The sequence below is a fragment of the Glycine soja genome, chromosome 17, assembly GCF_004193775.1.
Source record: "Glycine soja cultivar W05 chromosome 17, ASM419377v2, whole genome shotgun sequence".
NCBI classification, from domain to species: Eukaryota; Viridiplantae; Streptophyta; class Magnoliopsida; order Fabales; family Fabaceae; genus Glycine; species Glycine soja.
The window spans coordinates 32,499,522-32,520,542 of record NC_041018.1 but is presented as its reverse complement, the minus strand read 5'-3'; the positions used below and the strand labels follow the sequence as shown (position 1 = coordinate 32,520,542).

General features: G+C 39.9%; 2 protein-coding genes across 2 annotated transcripts; both read right to left on the bottom strand.

Moving 5' to 3' along the window:
- Nucleotides 1-942: 942 nt before the first annotated feature.
- On the bottom strand, nt 943-7,862 carry LOC114391656. The gene is made up of 3 exons (XM_028352634.1): nt 7,151-7,862; nt 4,914-7,117; nt 943-4,633 (listed from the first exon to the last, which is right to left on the bottom strand). The coding sequence occupies exons 1-3, from the start codon at nt 7,841-7,843 to the stop codon at nt 1,168-1,170; spliced, it is 6,363 nt and encodes a 2,120-aa protein (XP_028208435.1). The 5' UTR covers nt 7,844-7,862; the 3' UTR covers nt 943-1,167.
- Nucleotides 7,863-8,641: 779 nt separating this feature from the next.
- Nucleotides 8,642-10,084, bottom strand: LOC114391655. Its single transcript, XM_028352633.1, has one exon. The coding sequence runs from the start codon at nt 10,082-10,084 to the stop codon at nt 8,642-8,644; it is 1,443 nt and encodes a 480-aa protein (XP_028208434.1).
- Nucleotides 10,085-21,021: the final 10,937 nt, after the last annotated feature.

Genomic DNA, 21,021 nt, shown 5'->3' with positions numbered 1-21,021 from the left:
TTGGCGGAGAGAGGGTGACACCTTTGGATCAGACCCATTGGGGATGACACTTGGGGGAAATAGAGGGTTACAAATTATTCATGATTGATTGAAATGGAAAGATAATTGAAGCAAGACTCATGATGGTTAATGCAGCCATGTACGCATGATATTGTCTTTATTGTATATGCATGAATGTGTATACGCATGAACGCCTGAATGACGACACGACTTGTATGACTGTATGGAGGATTGACTTGTATGATTGTGTGAATGATAGATTTGATGGAACAAGATTGGACAAGTAAGATTGAAAGTGACCCGACGTCGCACCACAAACACTCGGCAATCTTCAATGGGGATAATGCCACCAGGGTATATCAAAATAGTGACGGGGTAAAGCCCGCAGCAACTGATGGGGAATAAACATTTCTTGGGGAGAACGTGCCAATCCAAAAAACATGGTAGAAGAGCTAGTGCTTCTGTGGTCATGCTTATTATTATTATTATTATTATTATTTTTTTTTTTTTTTTTTTTTTGAAAAAAAACAATTGACCACGTGCAACCTGCAAGGTTTACCCATTCTCATGGTAGCTGTTGACACACCCTTCATCTATTCACGAGTTCAAAGAAAAAGTGTTTTGTTGTTTGTGCTTTTCAAAAAAGACATGAAAGAAAATTTATGATTTTGAGAAATACTTTGTTTCAAATGCTACCATAAAAAGGAAAGGTTTTATAAGCTGAATAAATGAGAATTCCAAATGAAAGGCAACAGGCTCAAATTTATTTGAAAGAGTGGTGACCTGCCAATGGCATGGCTCCACTGATCTTACAAAGTTTGGAAAATGGTAAATATAAATCGAAGGTTCATTGAACACAATAACCGTTGTTCCCTCTGACAACCTTGAATTCCACTGTTTGGATGCTTCAGATTCAGGGTCTCCCTGACATTCCATTGTGCCTCAAATGAACGAAGATCAGCTCGATGCAGTTACTTTGTCTTTTGGTCCTTAAATTTTGCATAGATCGCCCTTTCGGGTTTTCGACCTATCAGGCTAATTATTTTTCTGTTTGATGTCTCTAATTTTTTCCTGGGTCGCCCTTTCGGGTTTTCGACCCACCGAGACGCTCATTTTTGCCTAAGCCGCCCTTTCGGGTTTTCGACTTACCGAGCTGTTCTTTTATTTTTAGACAAAGTATTTCTTGACTGCATCCGCATTCACGGGACGAGGGAGCTCATCCCCATCCATAGTCGTAAGAGTCAGTGCACCACCAGAGAAAGTTCTCTTGACGACATATGGGCCTTCGTAATTAGGCGTCCATTTGCCCCTAGAATCGGGTTGGAAAGATAAAACCTTCTTGAGCACAAGATCTCCTTCTTGAAACACACGGGGACGAACCTTCTTGTCGAAAGCTCGCTTCATCCTCTGTTGATAAAGTTGTCCGTGGCACAAGGCCTTTATGCGTTTTTCTTCAATTAGATTCAACTGATCATATCTGCTTTGGCACCACTCAGCTTCTGATAACTGGGCCTCCATTATAACTCTCATTGATGGAATCTCAACCTCCACAGGGAGTACTGCTTCCATACCATACACCAAAGAAAAGGGGGTTGCCCCTGTTGAGGTACGCACTGAAGTGCGATACCCATGCAAAGCATACGGTAACATCTCGTGCCAGTCTTTGTATGTGACCACCATCTTCTGCACTATCTTCTTGATATTCTTGTTTGTAGCTTCAACTGCGCCATTCATCTGAGGTCTGTAAGGAGAAGAATTGTGATGCTCAATCTTGAACTCTTCACACAAATCTTTCATCATCTTGTTATTCAAGTTCGTTCCATTATCTGTAATGATTCTGTTGGGCACACCATAACGGCAGATGATCTGATTCTTGATAAAACGGACCACAACTTGCTTAGTCACATTTGCATAAGATGCTGCTTCGACCCACTTGGTGAAGTAATCAATAGCCACTAGAATGAAACGATGCCCGTTTGAAGCCTTCGGTTCGATTCTGCCAATCATATCGATGCCCCACATAGAGAAAGGCCACGGAGAAGAAAGAACATTAAGCGTAGTTGGTGGTACATGAATTTTGTCAGCATAAATCTGGCATTTGTGGCACTTCCTAGCATGTTTGCAACAATCTGTCTCCATCGACATCCAGTAGTAACCTGCTCTCAACAACTTCCTTGCCATTGCATGTCCATTGGGATGAGTTCCAAAGGAGCCTTCATGTACCTCATGCATCAAAAATTCTGCTTCTTGCTTATCTACACACCTGAGTAGTACCATGTCAAAGTTTCTTTTGTACAAAACATCCCCATTTAGGAAGAAATTACCAGACAATCTTCTCAAAGTTCTCCTGTCTTTGTTGGATGCTCCGGGTGGATATTCCTGGCTTTGAAGGAAGCACTTGATATCATGGAACCAGGGCTTATCATCAACAACCTCTTCGACTGCAAACACGTGAGCGGGCCTCTCGAGGCGCTGAATTCTGATTGTTGGCAAATTGTTCCGGTGACTCACTTCGTACATGGAGGATAAAGTTGCTAACGCATCTGCCATCTGGTTCTCATCACGAGGGATGTGGTGAAGCTCCACTTTGTTGAAGAAGGTTAGCAAACGCTTTGCATAATCTTTGTATGGAATCAAGCCGGGGTGGCGAGTTTCCCATTCTCCTTTGATTTGGTTGATCACGAGAGCTGAATCCCCGTAAATGTCAAGGTTCTTGATTTTCAAGTCAATGGCTTTTTCAATGCCCAGGATACATGCTTCATACTCTGCCACATTTTTGGTGCAATCAAACTGTAACCTTGCAGCGAAAGGGAGATGATTACCTTCAGGAGTGATAATAACTGCCCCAATTCCATTGCCAAAGACATTCACGGCTCCATCAAAAATCAAACCCCATCTAGACTCGGGATCTGGACCTTCTCCAAGCAATGGTTCCTCACAATCCTTCATCTTCAAGTACATAATCTCTTCATCAGGAAAGTCAAACTTGACGGGTTGATAGTCCTCAATTGGTTGGTGAGCCAAATGATCAGCAAGAACACTCCCCTTAATTGCCCTCTGGGTGCGGTATTCGATATCATACTCGGATAACAACATCTGCCAACGAGCAATTCTTCCTGTCAGAGCGGGTTTCTCAAAGATATACTTGATCGGGTCCATTTTGGATATTAGCCAGGTGGTGTGGTTAATCATGTAGTGACGAAGACGCTTGGCAGCCCAAGCTAGTGCACAACAAGTTTTCTCAAGTAGGGAGTACCTGGACTCACAATCGGTAAACTTCTTGCTCAAGTAGTAGATGGCATGTTCTTTCCTTCCGGTCTCATCCTGTTGTCCGAGCACACAGCCCATAGAATCTTCTAACACAGTCAAGTACATAATCAGAGGCCTTCCTTCAACTGGAGGTATAAGAATTGGAGGTTCTAGCAGATAATTCTTGATACTATCAAAAGCCTTTTGACAATCTTCGGTCCAAACAATCCCTTGATCTTTTCGAAGCAACTTGAATATAGGTCCGCACGTGGCTGTCATGTGCGAGATGAAACGAGAAATGTAATTTAGACGCCCAAGAAAACCTCTCACTTGTTTCTCTGTTTGTGGAACCGGCATTTCTCTAATGGCCTTGACCTTGTCAGGATCTACTTCAATACCTTTCTGACTGACAATGAAACCCAAGAGTTTTCCAGATCTAACACCAAAGGTACATTTGTTGGGATTCAGTCGAAGTTGGTACTTTCTCAGCCGTTGAAACATCTTCAGCAAGTACTCGACATGTTCTTCTTCAGTGCCTGACTTGACAATCATATCATCCACGTACACTTCTATCTCTTTGTGCATCATGTCATGAAAGAGAGTGGTCATGCCTCTTTGGTAAGTGGCACCTGCATTTATTAACCCAAAAGGCATTACCCTGTAGCAAAAGGTGCCCCAAGGCGTGATGAAAGATGTCTTTTCCCTGTCTTCAACTGCCATCTTGATCTGATTGTACCCAGAGAAACCGTCCATGAAGGAGAAGACCTTGGACTTTGCAGCGCTGTCAACCAATACATCGATGTGAGGTAGAGGAAAGTCATCTTTCGGACTAGCCTTGTTCAAATCCCGGTAGTCAACGCACATCCTGACTTTGCCGTCCCTCTTTGGAACAGGCACTATGTTGGCTAGCCATTGAGGATACTCTGATGTGACAAGAAAACCTGCATCGATCTGCTTCTGTACTTCCTCTTTGATCTTGAGAGCCATGTCAGGGCGAGTTCTTCTCAGTTTCTGTTTGACCGGTGGGCATTCGGGCTTCAAAGGCAAACGGTGCTCCACGATACGGGGATCCAAGCCAGGCATATCTTGGTACGACCATGCGAACACATCGACGTATTCTTTGAGTAATTCAATCACCCTTCGTTTGACAGTTGCCTCAAGCGATGCCCCAATCTTGACTTCCTTCTTATCTTCCTCGGTTCCCAAGTTAATCACCTCTACTACCTCCTCATGAGGCCGAATGGTTTTCTTTTCATATTCCAATAACCGAGCAAGTTCCTCTGGGATTCCATCATCCTCCTCCTCTTCAGCCTCGTAGACAGGAGATTCGAAGTTGGGAGAGAGTGCAGGGTTATTATGTTCAACGGGCTCATAAATGCCTAGTCTGCATATGATTGATGATTGACTTTAGAAAATGAGTGAACACTGCAGACTTTTTATAATTAATTGAAATCAGAAAACAAAAATAAAATATTTTTGGGTTTTTTGGTGTTACCATTTTCCAGAAAGAGCAATAAGCATAGATATCAGGATAAACCACATTTTCCATTAATAAGAGTAGTGCTTGAAACAAAACAGCCCTACATGATTGCGCTTTCGTCCTGGGCAAGACGAAAGGATCTTTTTTGAAAAACAAACAAACAGAAAAAACAAAGACCCATTACTTTGATGCATGAACTACTGAAGGGATGTCAACCGCGTCCCAGTTGCGAACAATTTTTCCAGGTGTGACAAATGCAAGTACTATCTCTTCAGGAACATCTTCCAAGACAGCATTGGCTTCTGGCGAGTTGTTGATGAACCCGGCGCTACGAAAGGTGCTAGTAATGGAGCTTGATCCAACACTGTTCGTTGCGGATCCTGCAGAAGAAGCAAATCCCAGTCCTTCGCGGTTTTTACTCTCTAACAACTGCACAACTTTTCCCCATCCTTCACCTGTTCCTTCCTGCACCACTTTCTGTGCGCTCTTCCAAGTAGCAAAAGATACTTCATTTTTCTCTGGCTTTTTACCCTCTACAGTCAGACCTTGGAAAAAGGTTCCTTCTGTTTCATCAGCACCAATAAAGGAAAAAGCTGACAAATGACTAACCAACAAGGCTTCCTCTCCACTCACAGTGATCAATCTCCCATTTCTGACAAACTTCAGCTTTTGATGCAAGGTGGATGTCACGGCCCCCGCTTCATGGATCCACGGCCTACCCAAAAGGCAACTGTATGCGGCTTGGATATCCATCACCTGGAATGTAATTTGGAAAACAAACGGCCCAATTGTAATGGGCAAATCAACCTCCCCGATAACAGACTTTCTTGATCCATCAAACGCTTTGACAACCACCCCGCTTCTTCTCATGGGAGGCCCCCGGTAGGAAAGTTGATCTAATGTGGATTTGGCCATTACATTCAATGAGGAACCAGTGTCCACAAGTACATTCGACAGAGCATCTGACTTGCAGTTCACCGATATATGTAACGCCAGATTGTGGTTCCTCCCCTCCTCAGGAAGCTCTTCATCACTAAAACTTAAATTATTGCAGGCAGTAATGTTTCCTACTATACTGTCCAATTGATTAACAGTCACGTCCCTCTCCACAAAAGCTTGGTCCAACACCTTCATTAGAGCCTCACGGTGTGCTTCTGAGTTCAATAGCAGAGACAAAATGGATATCTTAGAGGGAGTTTGCAACAGCTGGTCTACTACTTTATACTCACTCTTCTGGATCAGTTTCAGAATTTCGTCATGATCAGAATTCTTGCTAGTCCCATTGGATTGGCCTACTTCCTTCCTTGTACCGGGGCCATTCACTGTCGCCTGTTTAACTGCCGGATCATTCACTTTCTTTGCAAACAATGTGGGGATAACACGTCCATTCCTCAGAACTTTACCGTCACTAGCAATGTTGTCCACAGAAATCGCAGGAGTTAGGGAGGGCAAAGGCACCTCCTGCCCACCTTCCAACATCGTGGCACTATACCTGTAAGGGACCGCTTTTAGAGAAGCATACGGCATAGGTCCTGGCAAGCCAACCACCAGTGGAGTAGTAGTTGATTCCCCACTGTTATAGCTTATTTCCAACCGCTGAAACTCAGGGGTGATGACGCACACTTCCTTGTCCTTCCTCGTGATGATTAGTTCTCTGTTGTCTATCAGCCTTTGTACGTCCTCTTGTACCTTTGGGCATCCTTTTACATTCACAGGACATATTTCACACGCTGCATGATCATGGTCAAACAGAGCTGCTTCGCACATCTTGATATGTATTGGGACCAGGGGAGTTCGAACGTGCTGGACGTTCAGGATGACACCGTCTTCATCACAATCTTGTATCATGTTGACAGCAGGCCCGTGGTTCGGCAGAGGGTTCGCCTGAACATTGGGATTCTGATCTTTGAAGGATAGCAAGTTGGCCCGGACTAGTTTTTGCACTTCATTCTTCAGGACATAGCAGTTTTCAACGTCATGACCTGGGGCCCCTTGGTGGAAAGCGCCTGTTAAATCATGACGAAACCAGGGAGGTAAAACATCTGGTGTACGGGGGGGTGTTCTGACCTGGACAAGGTTTTTGGCGAGCAGGGCGGGGAGTAAGTCAGCATATTTCATCGGGATTGGATCAAAGGTTGTTTTCTGGCGGTTTTGTGAATGATATGGTTGTTGGGGGGTCTGCGGGCGATTTTGTTGTTTTTGAGGGTATTGTGGCTGATGGTATTGCTGTGGAGGGTATTGTTGTGGAGGGTATTGTTGTGGAGGGTATGGTTGTGGAGGGTATTGTTGTGGAGGGTACGGGTAGGGGTAATGTGGCCTTTGTTGGTGATATGATGGGTTTGGGATAGTGGATGCGACATTCGCAACCTGACGATATGGGGTGAAATTCTGCTAAGGCTTACCATGAGCTACCATTCCCACCTCTTGATCTTTCTTCTTCGCAAAGTGGCCTCCAAACTTCTTGGCATTACTTGCGGCAGGGGCACTTTCCCCGGTCAAACGTCCCTCTCGGACACCTTCCTCTAATCGCAACCCCATGTTGACCATTTCGGTGAAGTCTGTTGGTGCACTTGCAACCATTTTCTCGTAATAAAACTGGCTCAGGGTCTTCAGAAATATTTTGGTCATTTCCCTTTCTTCCAACGGCGGGACAATCTGGGCAGCCACTTCCCTCCAACGCTGGGCATACTCCTTGAACGTTTCCTTCTCTTTTTGTGTCATCGCACGGAGCTGATCACGATCTGGGGCCATGTCCAAATTGTACTTATACTGCCGGATGAACGCTTCACCCAGGTCATTGAAAGTACGAATGCTCGCACTGTCCAAATTCATATACCACTTCAGAGCGGCCCCAGTCAGGCTGTCCTGAAAGAAATGAATAAGCAGCTTATGATTGTCAGTATACATGGACATTTTCCGCGCGTACATCACCAAGTGACTGCGGGGACAAGAGTTCCCTTTATACTTCTCGAAGTCTGGCACCTTGAACTTGTGAGGGATAGTAACATTTGGGACCAAGCATAATTCACAGGCGTCCTTCCCGAACAGATCTCTTCCTCGGAGGGCTTCGACTTCCCTTTGCATACCATCAAATCTTTCTTGGAGTTCTTCCATCTTGTCGAAGGCTACAACATTTTCAGCTTGGAAAAATTGGTTCAACCTCTTGTTGAATAGTGTGAATCAGTGGAGCTGAATAAGTCATTGCAGCTTGAGGGAAAGAGGTATTGGGTTGCGGAATCGGTGCTGACTGCTGAGCAAAAGGAGGTGGAACTTCAGATACAGCGGGCTGGGGGCTTCCACAGACTGGAGGTGGCATTCCCCATGTACAACCTGGAGGCAAAAAGAGGGGTGGAGAAGTCACTGTAGATAGCGGGGTTGTGCTCACCAAAGGCTGCTCTACAGCAGCGGCGGCAGCTTGAGAGTTCTGGGCTGACAGGAGTGCACTCATCATGGTCGTCAACCTATCCATTCCCTCTCGTAAAGTGGCAACCTCCTCCCTGAGACTCTGATTTTCTTGTTCAACTATATCCATCCTCTTCCGATTGGCCCTGGTGTTGTAAATGCGAGTTGGTTTGTGGAGAATTCGTCGGGCCACTTTCCTTGGGCGGCGGCTGATTGACTTCCCCCCTTTTTGAAGTAGTGAACACAGTGTGAGACTCGATTTAGAAACCATGAATGCAACATGATGCATGCTTATGCTTATGCAAAGAGAAAGGGAACAAATTATTATCGAAGAACTTGTTAGAGAAATTGTAAACATCATAAACTGAAACACTTCACTTAAGCATTGGAACATTACAAAGAATTTTTTTTTTTTTTTTTTTTTTTTTTTTTTTTTTTTTTTTTTTTTTTTTACAAGTCAAGAGATTTCGGGAGCTAAAATCTAAACATGAGGTCCTAAGAACTTCAGACTCAAACTCCCGGAGTAGATGGGTCCTCGGAGTCTGAATGTGCACGAGAGAACAAGTCCATAAACCTCCTCTTCCTTCTAGCATCTTGGTGGAGCAAAGCGTCTTTCCGACGAAGCAAGTCGTCCTTCTTAATCATCCTCTGGTTCTGGATAAAAAGCTCACGGCTCTGTTGGGCTATCTTCCCTTTCAAAGTCTCATTCTCTTGCTCGAGCTCCTGGCATCTCCTCTTCCAAGTTTCTTTTTCTTGCCTTTCTTTGGTTAATTGTTCATGAAACTCTTCCTTGGTGTCGAAGGGGATAGGCAAGGATGATGGTGGGATGGTGGACGATAGGTATCTAGGTAAGCGGTAGGGTAGGCCAAAGCTCTTGGTCCTATCAATAACCCACTGGGTATAAGATTCGTGCACATAGTCTGATTTCTTTCCCAACTGACTTCTGCTGAGTCTGCGGATAGCGCTCCAAGCTTGTGCGAATCTTTCCCTTTTGTTCGAGTGATCTCCATGGTTAAGATAGAATTCATTAGTCAAGGCAAGGTTGTTTGGTTTTGTCTTTATCGGGTACCCAAATTGTCGTCGAGCGAGGAGTGGGTTGTAGCTAATTCCGCCACGCATACCCAAAAGAGGTACGTTGGGATATTCACCACAACTCACAATAATCTCTCCAACATCACTAGCTGCTTGGTACCAAACAATGTCAGATGGGTCAAGAGTCATGATTCGGCGAGGCCAGGAAAGCTTGTCATCATTGGTCTTGAAGGCACGGGATTGAGGTAAGTGGAAGGTAAACCACTGATAGAGCAAAGATGCACAACAAGAAATGGTTCCCCGGCCAGCCTGGGTACGGTCATGAATAGAATGGTAGGTATCGGCGAGTAGAGTGGGTACGGGGTTCTTTGTAAAAAAGATTTTAATGGCATTGATATCGATGAAGTTGTCAATATTTGGGAAGAGTAAAAGGCCATATATAAGGAGGGCTAGGATAGAATGGAAGGCAAGTGTACTAGCTGCTTCAGCAAATATGGAGGCTTGTTGGTAGAGGAAGTGGGTGGGAAGACCTTGGAGGCCTCCTTTAGAGGTAAGGTTTGCTTGGATGATGGAGGTTTTAAGATGGAGGGCGGCTGCGATGTCGGAGGGTTTAGGGGTAGGCTCAAAACCATGGAAAGGTATCTTGTCTGGCACAGGTAAGCCAACTAGGTAGGAGTACTCTTCAAGTGTGGGGACAAGCTGGTAATCGGGAAATGTGAAGTAATGGTAGAGCGGGTCATAGAACTGAACCAGGGTCTCTAGGCATCCTTCCTCAACATCTACTCTAAGAATTCTGAGCAACTTCCCATGATGAGCTTGAAAATCAACTGGATCACTTACTAAAGATGCTAGCTCCCTTAATCTCAACAGGTCTGTTTTTTTGAAAAGGTACTTCCTAGTGCTTCTCAGTGGGATGTCCATATCTACAAAGTTTACAAAAAGCTTGTCTAAGTCCTTCGATAATTTGGATGAAAAAAAAGAGTTTATGCATGGATGCATGTATGCATGACTATGCCAAAGTACGGAGAAAACATGGTGAAGTTAAATCCAAAATGTTGGAGTTAAGGGTAAACACGTCATTTGGTAAGGACTATGGTTTCATATGTACCTGTATCACGGGTTCTACCAAGTTCCCAAAGTCATTGACCACTTCCGGATATTGTCGGATTGCGGGACTACTCCCGGTCCAACAATGTCCATAGGAAAGCCTCGTTTGAGTGTAGTATCGCGTATCAACCAATTCAAGACTACTCTTGATTAGCCACCGCACTACGTCCTAAAAGGCTAAGATGGGTTAAAGGTAACTAAAGGTCCTCAACTTCATAGGTCGCTTGGAAATATTAATGCTGAACACGACTACTCATGCCAACATAGTAATATTCCCAAGATCCCTCCATTGAGCGGGGTTATCACATGTGCCACATCCGAAACTCACTCTCGGAAAGACACTATGATTATACCACCATCCTATCTTATGTTTCCCTCAAGTCCGGGTGTAGGACTTATCTCACCACTCACGTAAAAGATAAACACTTAAGCACGTATTTACAGTTTCAAATAATAACAAAGCATAAAGATGAAAAAAAACAAGATAGGTTTAACCCACTTAGGAGTGTGATCCCCAGTGGAGTCGCCATTTTTCTGTCGCGGTGATTTTTGGATATCAAGCTATTGATTAGCATTGACTCGCAATTTTAAGATCACCACCGATCTTTTATTTTTCCGAAGAAAAGGGAGAAAGCTCGAAAAACCCTATTTTTTAAGAGATCAAAGGTCCGGGGGTTGGTTACGCAAAGGGAAGGTACTAGCACCCTAAACGTCTATAGTACTCTATAGGAACCTCTTGCTTATTTTATCTTTATGCTAAATTGATTATTTGTTTGGAAATAAATGCTTAAGTGTGAAAAGATTAAAGAGATGGATTCAGAAGAAAGGAGAAGAAAAAAAGTTTTTGTTTATTTTTTATTGATTTGGAAAGACAAAGTCTTTTGCCTACATACCCGAATGGGATCAAAATCATGTAGTTCGGGGTAGAAAGTCGAGTGGTTGGTTTTGATTGATTTTAAAGTTCGAAAAAAGAAGAGTTTAGGCAAGGTAAGAGGCCGAAAAGGCATAGAAGAAATAAAAGAAGTGAGTTCGATTGATTTTAAATTAGAAAAAATGTTTTGATTGATTAAAGATTGATTAAAGATTTGATTAAGAAAGAAAGAAAAAGATTGACCCCCTTTTTTTTTTTTGAAATTTTGATTATGGAAAGTTTTTGGTTTTTGACTTTTCTCTCTCTTTTTTTTTTTTTTTTAGTTATGTAAAGATAAGTCTAGACGCGCCGGATCCCTTAAAATGACGTTGGATCAAGTGAGGGCCCTTTTCCTCGGATACGGTTCAAATCACATGATCGTCCTCGGCGGAAAACATAAAAATAAATGTGAGTGTCGGTGCAGATTCTCATTTTTTATTTTTATTTACATTGGACCTAGATACATTCTAATTGGCAATAATAAATAAAAATTGCAAATGCATTAAAATAAATATGCTAGAAGAAATAATAAAATGCATGAAATACAAAACAATAAATACATATGGTGCATAAAATAAATAAAGAAAATAAAATGCAAGACATAAAAATAAATATAATGCTGGAAATAAATAAGAAATGAAAATAAAAATGCAAGACATAAAATAAACATGATGCTAAAAATAAATAAAAAATGCAAGACATAAAGTAAATATGATGCATAAAATAAAAAATAAACAAAATAAAATAAAAAAATGCAAGACATAAAATAAGTATGATGCTGAAAATAAAATAAAACGAAAATAAAAATGCAATACATAAAATAAATATGATGCTAAAAAAGAATGCGAGACATAAAAATAAAAATGCAAGGCAAAAATAAATAGGGTACATAAAATAAAGAAAATAAAAGTGCGAGACAAAAAATAAATATGATACTGGAAAATAAAATGCAAGACATAAAATAGATATGGTGCTGGAAAATGAATAAAGAAAATAAGAAATGCAAGGGCATAAAGTAAATATGATGCATAAAAAAGTGCAATAAAAAAAGAATAGAGAAGAAGAAGGGGGTGCAGAAGTAACAGGGAAGTGCAGAAAGTAAAATACTGGAAGAAACAGAAAAAAAAAAAAAAAAAAAGGAAATGGGCTCAAAATAAAAAAGGTGGGCTTAACAGATCAAATCTGAATCGTCAGATTGATCGAAGCGTCCAGATTTGATCATGGGGAGACACGGTCTTAGCCATTAGATCTTAATCAAACGTCACAAGAGAAGAAGAACAAAGTAAAAACCAAGAGGTGAGACGCATCTGATCAAAACAGGGGATAACATTGGCCGTTAGATCTAGGATCTAACGGTTCAACCCTGATGGTCCATGGGGACACAGAGATCCGCGTGCACCATAGTCTTGGTCATGGCAGCAGTATAAATTAGAAAATAAACGCAAAAATATCATAAATCCAACCTCTTTCTCTCTCTAAAAACGCTCAAGAGCTCTCTTCTCTCTCTAACACACACCGCCGGAAGTTGTTTACCGGCGCAGTGGCTGGCTGCCATGGGTGGCGGCGCCGCCGCGTCGGAAAAAGAATCTCCCCCCTTTTTCTCTTTTTTTTTTTTGTTTTCTTTTTGAAAAAGAACTACACGTTGTGAATCCCCTTTTTTCTAGTTCTCAAATCCACAATTATTTTTTTTGAAAAAAAACAATGCCGATAAAGCCTAGATCTAGCCTTGAATCTTAGAAAAAAGTGAACTACCTTTACCCTTCTGTTATCGTTTAAGCTTCAGAGTGAAACGGTTACAGCTTGGGTTGTGTGGGTGTGGGTGTTTGACGCGGTGCTTGTGGTTGGTGGTGTTTGGTGTAGGCTTGGCCGATGGTGGTGGTTCTGATGTAGGCTTGGCCGATGGTGGTGGTTCTGATGTAGGCTTTAGGCCGCGTGAGTGAATGGGTTACTGTGTTTGCGGGGATTTCTGTTCTAATGTTTTGATTTTATGAGCAAGATGATTTTGGTTTTTTTTTTGTTTTTGTTGGTGGTTCACGGAGGAGGAGGGTGGCGGTTCTTTGTAAGCTTGGCCGATGGTGGTGGTTCTCGGAGGAGGAAAGGGGCTGAGTGGTGGCTAGTGGTGGCTCTTGGCTGTTCCGGCGCTTTGACTGTCCGTATTCCCCTCTCTCTCTCTCTGACATGCACAGTAATTAATGCAGCATTTAAAGGACATAATTAGGGTAAAAAACGAAGAGCCCCTCTGGGCCTGGACCAAAAAAAGAGACAGAAAAGAAGAAAAAGGAAAAAAAAAAAAAAAAAAAAACAAAATATAAAACAGCAAAAATAAAATAAAATAAAATAAAATAAAAATAAAATAAAAAACGAAAAAAAGGATATTAATAAAGATATTAATAAAAAACGGAAATAATAAAAACACTTAATAAAAGGAAAAAAAAAAAAAAAGAAGAAAATAATAACTAAAAAAAATAATAATAATAATAATAATAAAAAAGGTAAATAAATAAATAAAAAAGGGGGCGTCTTCAAAACAAAAATGAGGTATTTTAAAATACCTCCCTGCCGAAATTTCATCTGAAATGATGGAAATTTCCGGCTTAAAAGACGAGAAAAAAAAGAAATAAAACGGGTCAAAAATGGGGTATGACAGTGACCATGGCATGAGTTTCAATAATCATCAATCATATTTGAATCATCTATCTTTCAATCTTTTTCAACATCATCTCTCAAACATCTTTCAATCAATCTTTCAATATCTTTCTACAGAATTTTCTGATTCATTTTTCTTCATCTTTCTAAAATTTTTTTATCAACATTTTCTCTTCCAAGAAAAGTTCTTTGTTCAAAAACTTGTGTTATTCATCTTTTTCATTCTCTTCTCCCTTTGCCAAAAGAACGAAGGACTAACCGCCTAAATTCTTTTGTGTCTCTCTTCTCCCTTGCAAAAGATTCAAAGGACTAACCGCCTGAGAATTCTTTTGATTCTTCCCTTCCCCTTAAGCAAAAGATTTCAAAGGACTAACCGCCTGAGATATCTTTTGTTTCCCCTTACAAAGATTCAAAGGACTAATCGCCTGAGAATTATTTGTCCCAACGCATTGGAGGGTACATCCTTTGTGGTATAAGTAGAGGGTACATCTACTTGGGGATTGTTATACTGAGAACAAGAGAGGGTACATCTCTTGTGGATCAGTTCAAGTGGAGGGTACATCCACTTGGTTATTCAAAGAGAACAAGGGAGGGTACATCCTTTGTGGATCTTTGGTTTGTAAAGGTTTTTACAAGGTTGAAAGAAATCTCAAGAACCGCAGGTTGCTTGGGGACTGGATGTAGGCACGGTTTGTGGCCGAACCAGTATAAATCTTGTGTTTGTCTTCTTCTTCCCTACACTCTTTAATTTCCACTGTGTACTTTTAATTATCGCTTTTACTTTTGGTTAAGTTTCTATTTTTGTTCTTTACTTTCTTAACTTGGTAATAAAAGCCTAATTGAATCTGGTAACATTAAGAATGATAGATTTTTAATTAGTCAAGACACGTTCATAGTTAATTCAACCCCCCCTTCTTAATTATTCTGAGGCCACTTGATCCAACAAATACTCCATACATATACATAATTAAACACATTCATAGGCATAAACACTTAAATTAAACATATATATATATATATATATATATATATATATATATGAATAGATATATTAAACACTTAAAAAATTTCATACAAGAAAACCTCAAAACCTAAATTCTCACAATCAATGCTGGGATCAATTAATGCAAATATAAATGTATCAATTTATAACTAGTAATATTCAAGAAGGCATATTCTCGAAGATTTATACCATTAAAGTTTAGAAAAGTGTTGTTTTACTCACCTCTTAAAGCATTGTAATTTTCATTCTCAGCTTATTTTTCCTCTGCTCTATTTACTGGGTCAACAAGATTCTCTTAATTTCTTCTTTCTTTTCAACCCTACGTACTCTACTTATTTTCTACTTTTTGAGAGAGACTAACTATAAAGTTCTAGGAGAAATAGAATTGACTATCCTTATATAAGTGCAAGAGTATATGGTTAAGATTGAGTCACATGAGATATATTGATAATAGATTTGGCAGACTAAATCTTTCTTTATCTTTTTCTACTCCATTGTCTAGATTTATCTAACTATTAACAATATCTAATGTTTTATTTTATTTCAACATACATTAAGATAAAACAAGATAACACTTAAATCATTTTCAAGGATCACAAATTCAAATATAACAAATATTTGATCCAAACTAGATATACAATATTGTATTATCACTATAATAATTATCTTTACAATAGTAAAACTCTTTAAATCTTTTTAATTCAAATAAACTCTTACACTAATATTTTTTTTATACTAAAATTAACAAAAATAATTATATTAAAATTTTAGGATATTACAACGATCATCACAACTGAGATACATAGCCAACTAGGCCACCTCAAACTTAGACATCAAGACTAGCTTTACTCCATGGAGTTTCAACATAATATGAGTGGTTCCCCAAGAGCCTCATCTCCTAACATAGTACTTACACTCTGACCATTCAGGAGGTTTCTTGGGCTGACCTTACAGAGGAAGTGTGGTTTTATAAAAATAAAAAAAAGACAAGTGTGGCCATATGGGTATTGGCTTACCTTTGTAGGTTTGCGATACCATGCATCTTTAGTGATTTTCCTACACGTTTATTCTATAGGTTTATTCCCGTTAGTCATCACAAAAACCTTCAGCACTAGGTTGAGAGCCCACCTATCACCCTCAACTTACGTGCCTACTCATATGTTAGTGCACCAATTGTGCACCGGTCGTATACATATGACAACAATACATTTTTGTGCACCCATCGTGTACAAGAGGCAACAATAATACATTTATGTACACCAAATGTGCACCCACCATGTACCAACAACAACAAAAGCAACAATGATAGCAGCAACAACAACCCTTTTCCTATACACCAAAAGGGTCAACTAAACCTCTTAGGAAGTATTTGCATCACTCTGACATGTCATTCAAAATCAAAATATAGCGTGGTACTTGGAAAGATACCCCATAAGGCGAGATCCCTAGATCACTTTAGTGGAGCGAAGTCTTGGCGTGAAACTCACCCTCCTAAGTATATCATTTTCAACAACAAAAATCTTTCCAAAGGATATAACCAACTCCTTTCAACACATAAGGGAGGTTCTATACAAAATTTATCATCCCTCATTAACATTTCACCAACATTCCATTATAATATTATTAATATTTCATTCAACAATTAACAATATATCAACAACCCAACCATGATATTTATTCATCTCCTCAAAGTATTAATATCTCAACAATAATATGGTATAATGTTTTCAACAGTAAACAAAATAGTCATAGATTAATAGTCAATATATGTTCACATCAATTCACACTCACATGATATTTATCATCAAATTTTAGTAAGTTAAACCATATAAAGATAAAACTTTGTTTTCAATTAATACTATAGTCATTCCAATATTATAGTTATCTTAATAACAATAAAATACTTAGCATTATGGTCTAGCATCAAGAAATGCTCTTCACTAATTCTTACGCCAAGCCACAACTGGAGTCATATACTTAATTTTGTCACTTTCTATCCCAGCTAAACAAATTCTCACTAAGCCAAAACCCCATTGAGCTAAAGCACCATTTTGTCACTTCTTTGGCCCAACTAACCAAGCTTTCACTGGGTCAAAACCCTTTTGTCACATTTCTGGCTTGATCGAAATACAATCTTGTTGGGCCGAAACCCCTAAAGCTTAAAGCTCCACCCTGTCTCACTCTAGCCCAGCCAAAACTCAATTCTAGCTAGGCCGAAGCCCCCTAAAACTTAAAGCACCATTCTATTTCACTATGGCCCAACCGAAACTCAATTCTAGTTGGACCAAGCAAAAATTGGGGCTTCAAATTTGTGAGTTTTATGGATCTAAATAACATACCCACTTATCCCATTCACATGTAAAGACCCTCTCAAGTTTATAAACATCCACAAACACCAAAAACATCATCATTTCAATGATAATACATAACAATCAAAGCATTTAAACCAAAATAAAGCTTCCCTTACCCTAAGAATTAACCAAAAATCTTGAAGAAGCTATAGAGGAGACTTGGTGATCCAAGAATGATATTTAATCAGCTTTTACTATGAAATCAACTAAAGGAGACCTAGATCAATACCAAAATAAGCTTTAATAAAATTTTGATCCTTCAATCAAGAGTTTAAAGGATACCTATTTCATAAGCTCTTAGTAGAAGAAGAGGAATGAATCAAGAGATCAAAGAGAGGGAGGAGATGAGCTTACCAACTCACAAATCAACCGTGAAGCTCTAGAGAAGTAGGAGAAAAGTCTTCTAGGGGAAAGAATTCAAAATCTCCTTATGCTAGGAAGTGGGTTTCTTGAAAAAGAGAAGAACATGAAGGAAATGGGAGAAAAAAGAGAAGGTTCTATGTTTAAAGCTTTTGGAAGGATTTAAAATTGCTATTTTACCTTTTTCTTCCTCTAAGGACACCCTTTTTTTTCTACAACTAAAGGAAATCACATATAAAATCCAACAATCTCACAACTCACACTCTAGGCCAAACACCCCCAAAAGTTATCAATAAAGTTGAGGCACGACTAATGCATGTTAGTTGCTATTCATGAGTTAGTTTGATATTGAATGTTTGCAAGGAAATAGTGATTTACCTTCAATTTGTGGTTTTTTTTTGTAGGAATTGTACATATTTTTCTTGATTGTGTGATTTTATAGAGTAGAGACTCTATTTTTGTGGCTTAATGTTGAATCCAACTCAGTTTCAAGCCAAAAGAAGAGAAGGTTCAAGCAGCTGATGACTCGCTTAGCGAGGCAGATCCGCAAGAGCCTTTAAAACACTGAGGTTGGCGGAAATAAACAAAAACAAGGAACAACAATCAATAGGAAGCAGAGGGAGACAAGTTTAGAGTAGCAGAGAGAGCTTAGTCTAGAAAAATAGAGAGACTTAGGGTTTAGAGATTGGAGGAGACATCCTCCATCATCTTCTTCCAAATTCTTTCACCAAAAACATTTTCTTTCTTGTAGTTTTGAGTTTTTGCTTGTAATGGAAGGCTAAGCTTCTTTGTTGGGGAGCTCTATTGAACAATCTTGATGTAACACTCTTACTATCTATTAAATGTTATTTTTCTGTGTTCATTGCTTCTATCTATGCTTATTTTACATGCTTGTGGCTTGATCACCCATTTGTATGTGTAGTTGGGCTTTTTAGTATTGGAAAATGCTTTACAACCTTAAAACTTGATAGAGCAAGCTAGAAATCTGTATGTCTAGGAATGAAGTGCAGTGATCTAGTCCATTTTACGTTGTAGGCTTAGTGTAACTCTTTTAGACCTAGTTTGTTGAGGGATCATGGACGAAATTTAAAGAGAGTTAGGCTCATTCACTTAAGAAATCATGGTTTGAGTACTTTCTCAGTATAAGAACACTATGATAACGTTAAATAGAGAAAAATACAACTTAAACATCAAGATAAATTCAGTAGAACGACCCAACACTCTTAACTTGATAGTTTCACCTTATATAGCTGTAGATATTTTGTTTATGTTCAAATAGGTTTTCTAGTACAAAACTCAACATTTACCTTGTTTTTAATCCATATAAGTGTTTACATACTGAATGTACATGGTCTAAGTGAAACAAATTCCCTAAGGACGATACTCGATCTTACCATTTTATACTACTTGTGCGAATCGGTACACTTGTCGACACACTCGAACAAGTTTTTGGCACTGTTGCCAGGGAATTTCTTTCCACTTAGATAGTATAATTTAGTTTGGAAACATTTATTCTTTGATTAATTTTTGTGAATAATTAGAATTCAATTTTTCTCTTGACTTGGTTAACTGTTGCTCTGTTTAGTTGCTTCTTGTATGCGAGGTAATTCTTCAGCAGGGGATTTAGCTCCACTAGATTTGGAGATTGAAGCTACTTGCAGGAGAAATAACGCAGAAAGGAGGAGAAAAGCTTTACAAGAGAGGATAGTATAGCCAAGTTCCGAGGGAACTCATTCATCCAAATCATCTTCAGCATTTCTAGCAGACTTGAGGGAATTCGAAGTTGGTGCATCTGAAGCTCTCATTATGACGGACGAGCAACCACAAAGGGTTACTCTTGAGGACTACTCCAGCTCTATCGTGCCACAATTTTTCACAAGCATTGTGCGGCCGAAAGTCCAAGCACACAACATTACATATCCACAATCCTTGATCTAGCTGATTCAAGGAAATTTGTTTCATGGTTTGCCCAACGAAGACCCTTATGCACACCTTGCAACATACATAGAAATCTGCAATACAGTAAAAATTGCAGGGGTGCCGGAAGATACAGTGAGACTCAGCTTGTTTTCATTCTCTTTGGCTGGAGAAGCAAAGAGATGGTTGCATTCTTTCAAGGGGAACAACTTAAAGACATGGGAAGAAGTAGTAGAGAAATTTCTAAAGAAGTACTTCCCTGAATTAAAGACAGCTGAAGGCAAGGCAACTATTTCCTTATTCCATCAATTTCCATATGAGTCTTTGACTGAAGCGCTTGAAAGATTCCGTGGCTTGCTGCGGAAGACCCATACTCATGGATTCTCCGAGCCTATTCAGTTGAATATTTTCATTGATGGTTTGAGACCACAGTCCAATCAATTGTTAGACACTTCTACTGGAGTAAAGATTAAGTTGAAGACTCCAGAAGAAGCAATGGAACTCATTAAGAATATGGCTGCAAGTGATCATGCTATTTTGCGTGATAGAAGTCATGTACCCACCAAGAGAAGCCTGTTAGAGCTTTCTTCGCAAGATACATTGTTGGCCCAGAACAAGCTGCTAGTTAAGCAGCTAGAATCACTCACTGAGACACTTAGCAAGTTGCCAACACAGTTACAAGCGGCTCAGCCTTCCCATTCAGCAGTTATGCAGGTTGGAGGTTGTAGTATTTATGGAGGAGCGCATGAATCCGGCTGTTGCATACCCCAAGATAATGTTGCAAAAGAAGTAAATTACATAGGGAATCAAAATAGACAAGGATTCCATTCAGGCAATTTTTCAGGTTACCAACAAGGCGGAAATTTCAATCAAAATCTGGGGCAAGGATGGAGGTCACATCCAGGAAATCAGTTCAGTAAAGACCAAGGAGGACCTTCCAACATACCTCCTAATCAAGGGCCTAATTTATATAAGAGGACTACCAAGCTAGAAGAAACTTTGGCTTAGTTTATGCAGGTTTCAATGTCTAACCATAAGAGCACTGAGTCAGCCATCAAGAATCTGGAGATTCGAGTGGGACAACTAGCTATACAGGTTGGAGGTTGTAGTATTTTTGGAGGAGCGCATGAATCCGGCTGTTGCATACCCCAAGATGATGTTGCAAAAGAAGTAATTTACATGGGGAATCAAAATAGACAAGGATTCCATTCAGGTGGTTTTTCAGGTTACTAGCAAGGCGGAAATTTCAATCAAAATCAGGGGCAAGGATGGAGGTCACATCCAGGAAATCAGTTCAATAAAGACCAAGGAAGACCTTCCATCAGACCTCCTAATCAAGAGCCTAATTTATATGAGAGGACTACCAAGATAGAAGAAACTTTGGCTCAGTTTATGCAGGTCTCAATGTCTAACCATAAGAGCATTGAGTCAACCATAAAGAATCTGGAGATCCGAGTGGGACAACTAGCTAAGAAAAGAGCTGAGAATTCTTTTGGAGGTTTTGGAGCTAATACAGAGAAGAATCTCAAGGAAGAATGTAAGGCTGTCATGACTAGAAGCAAGA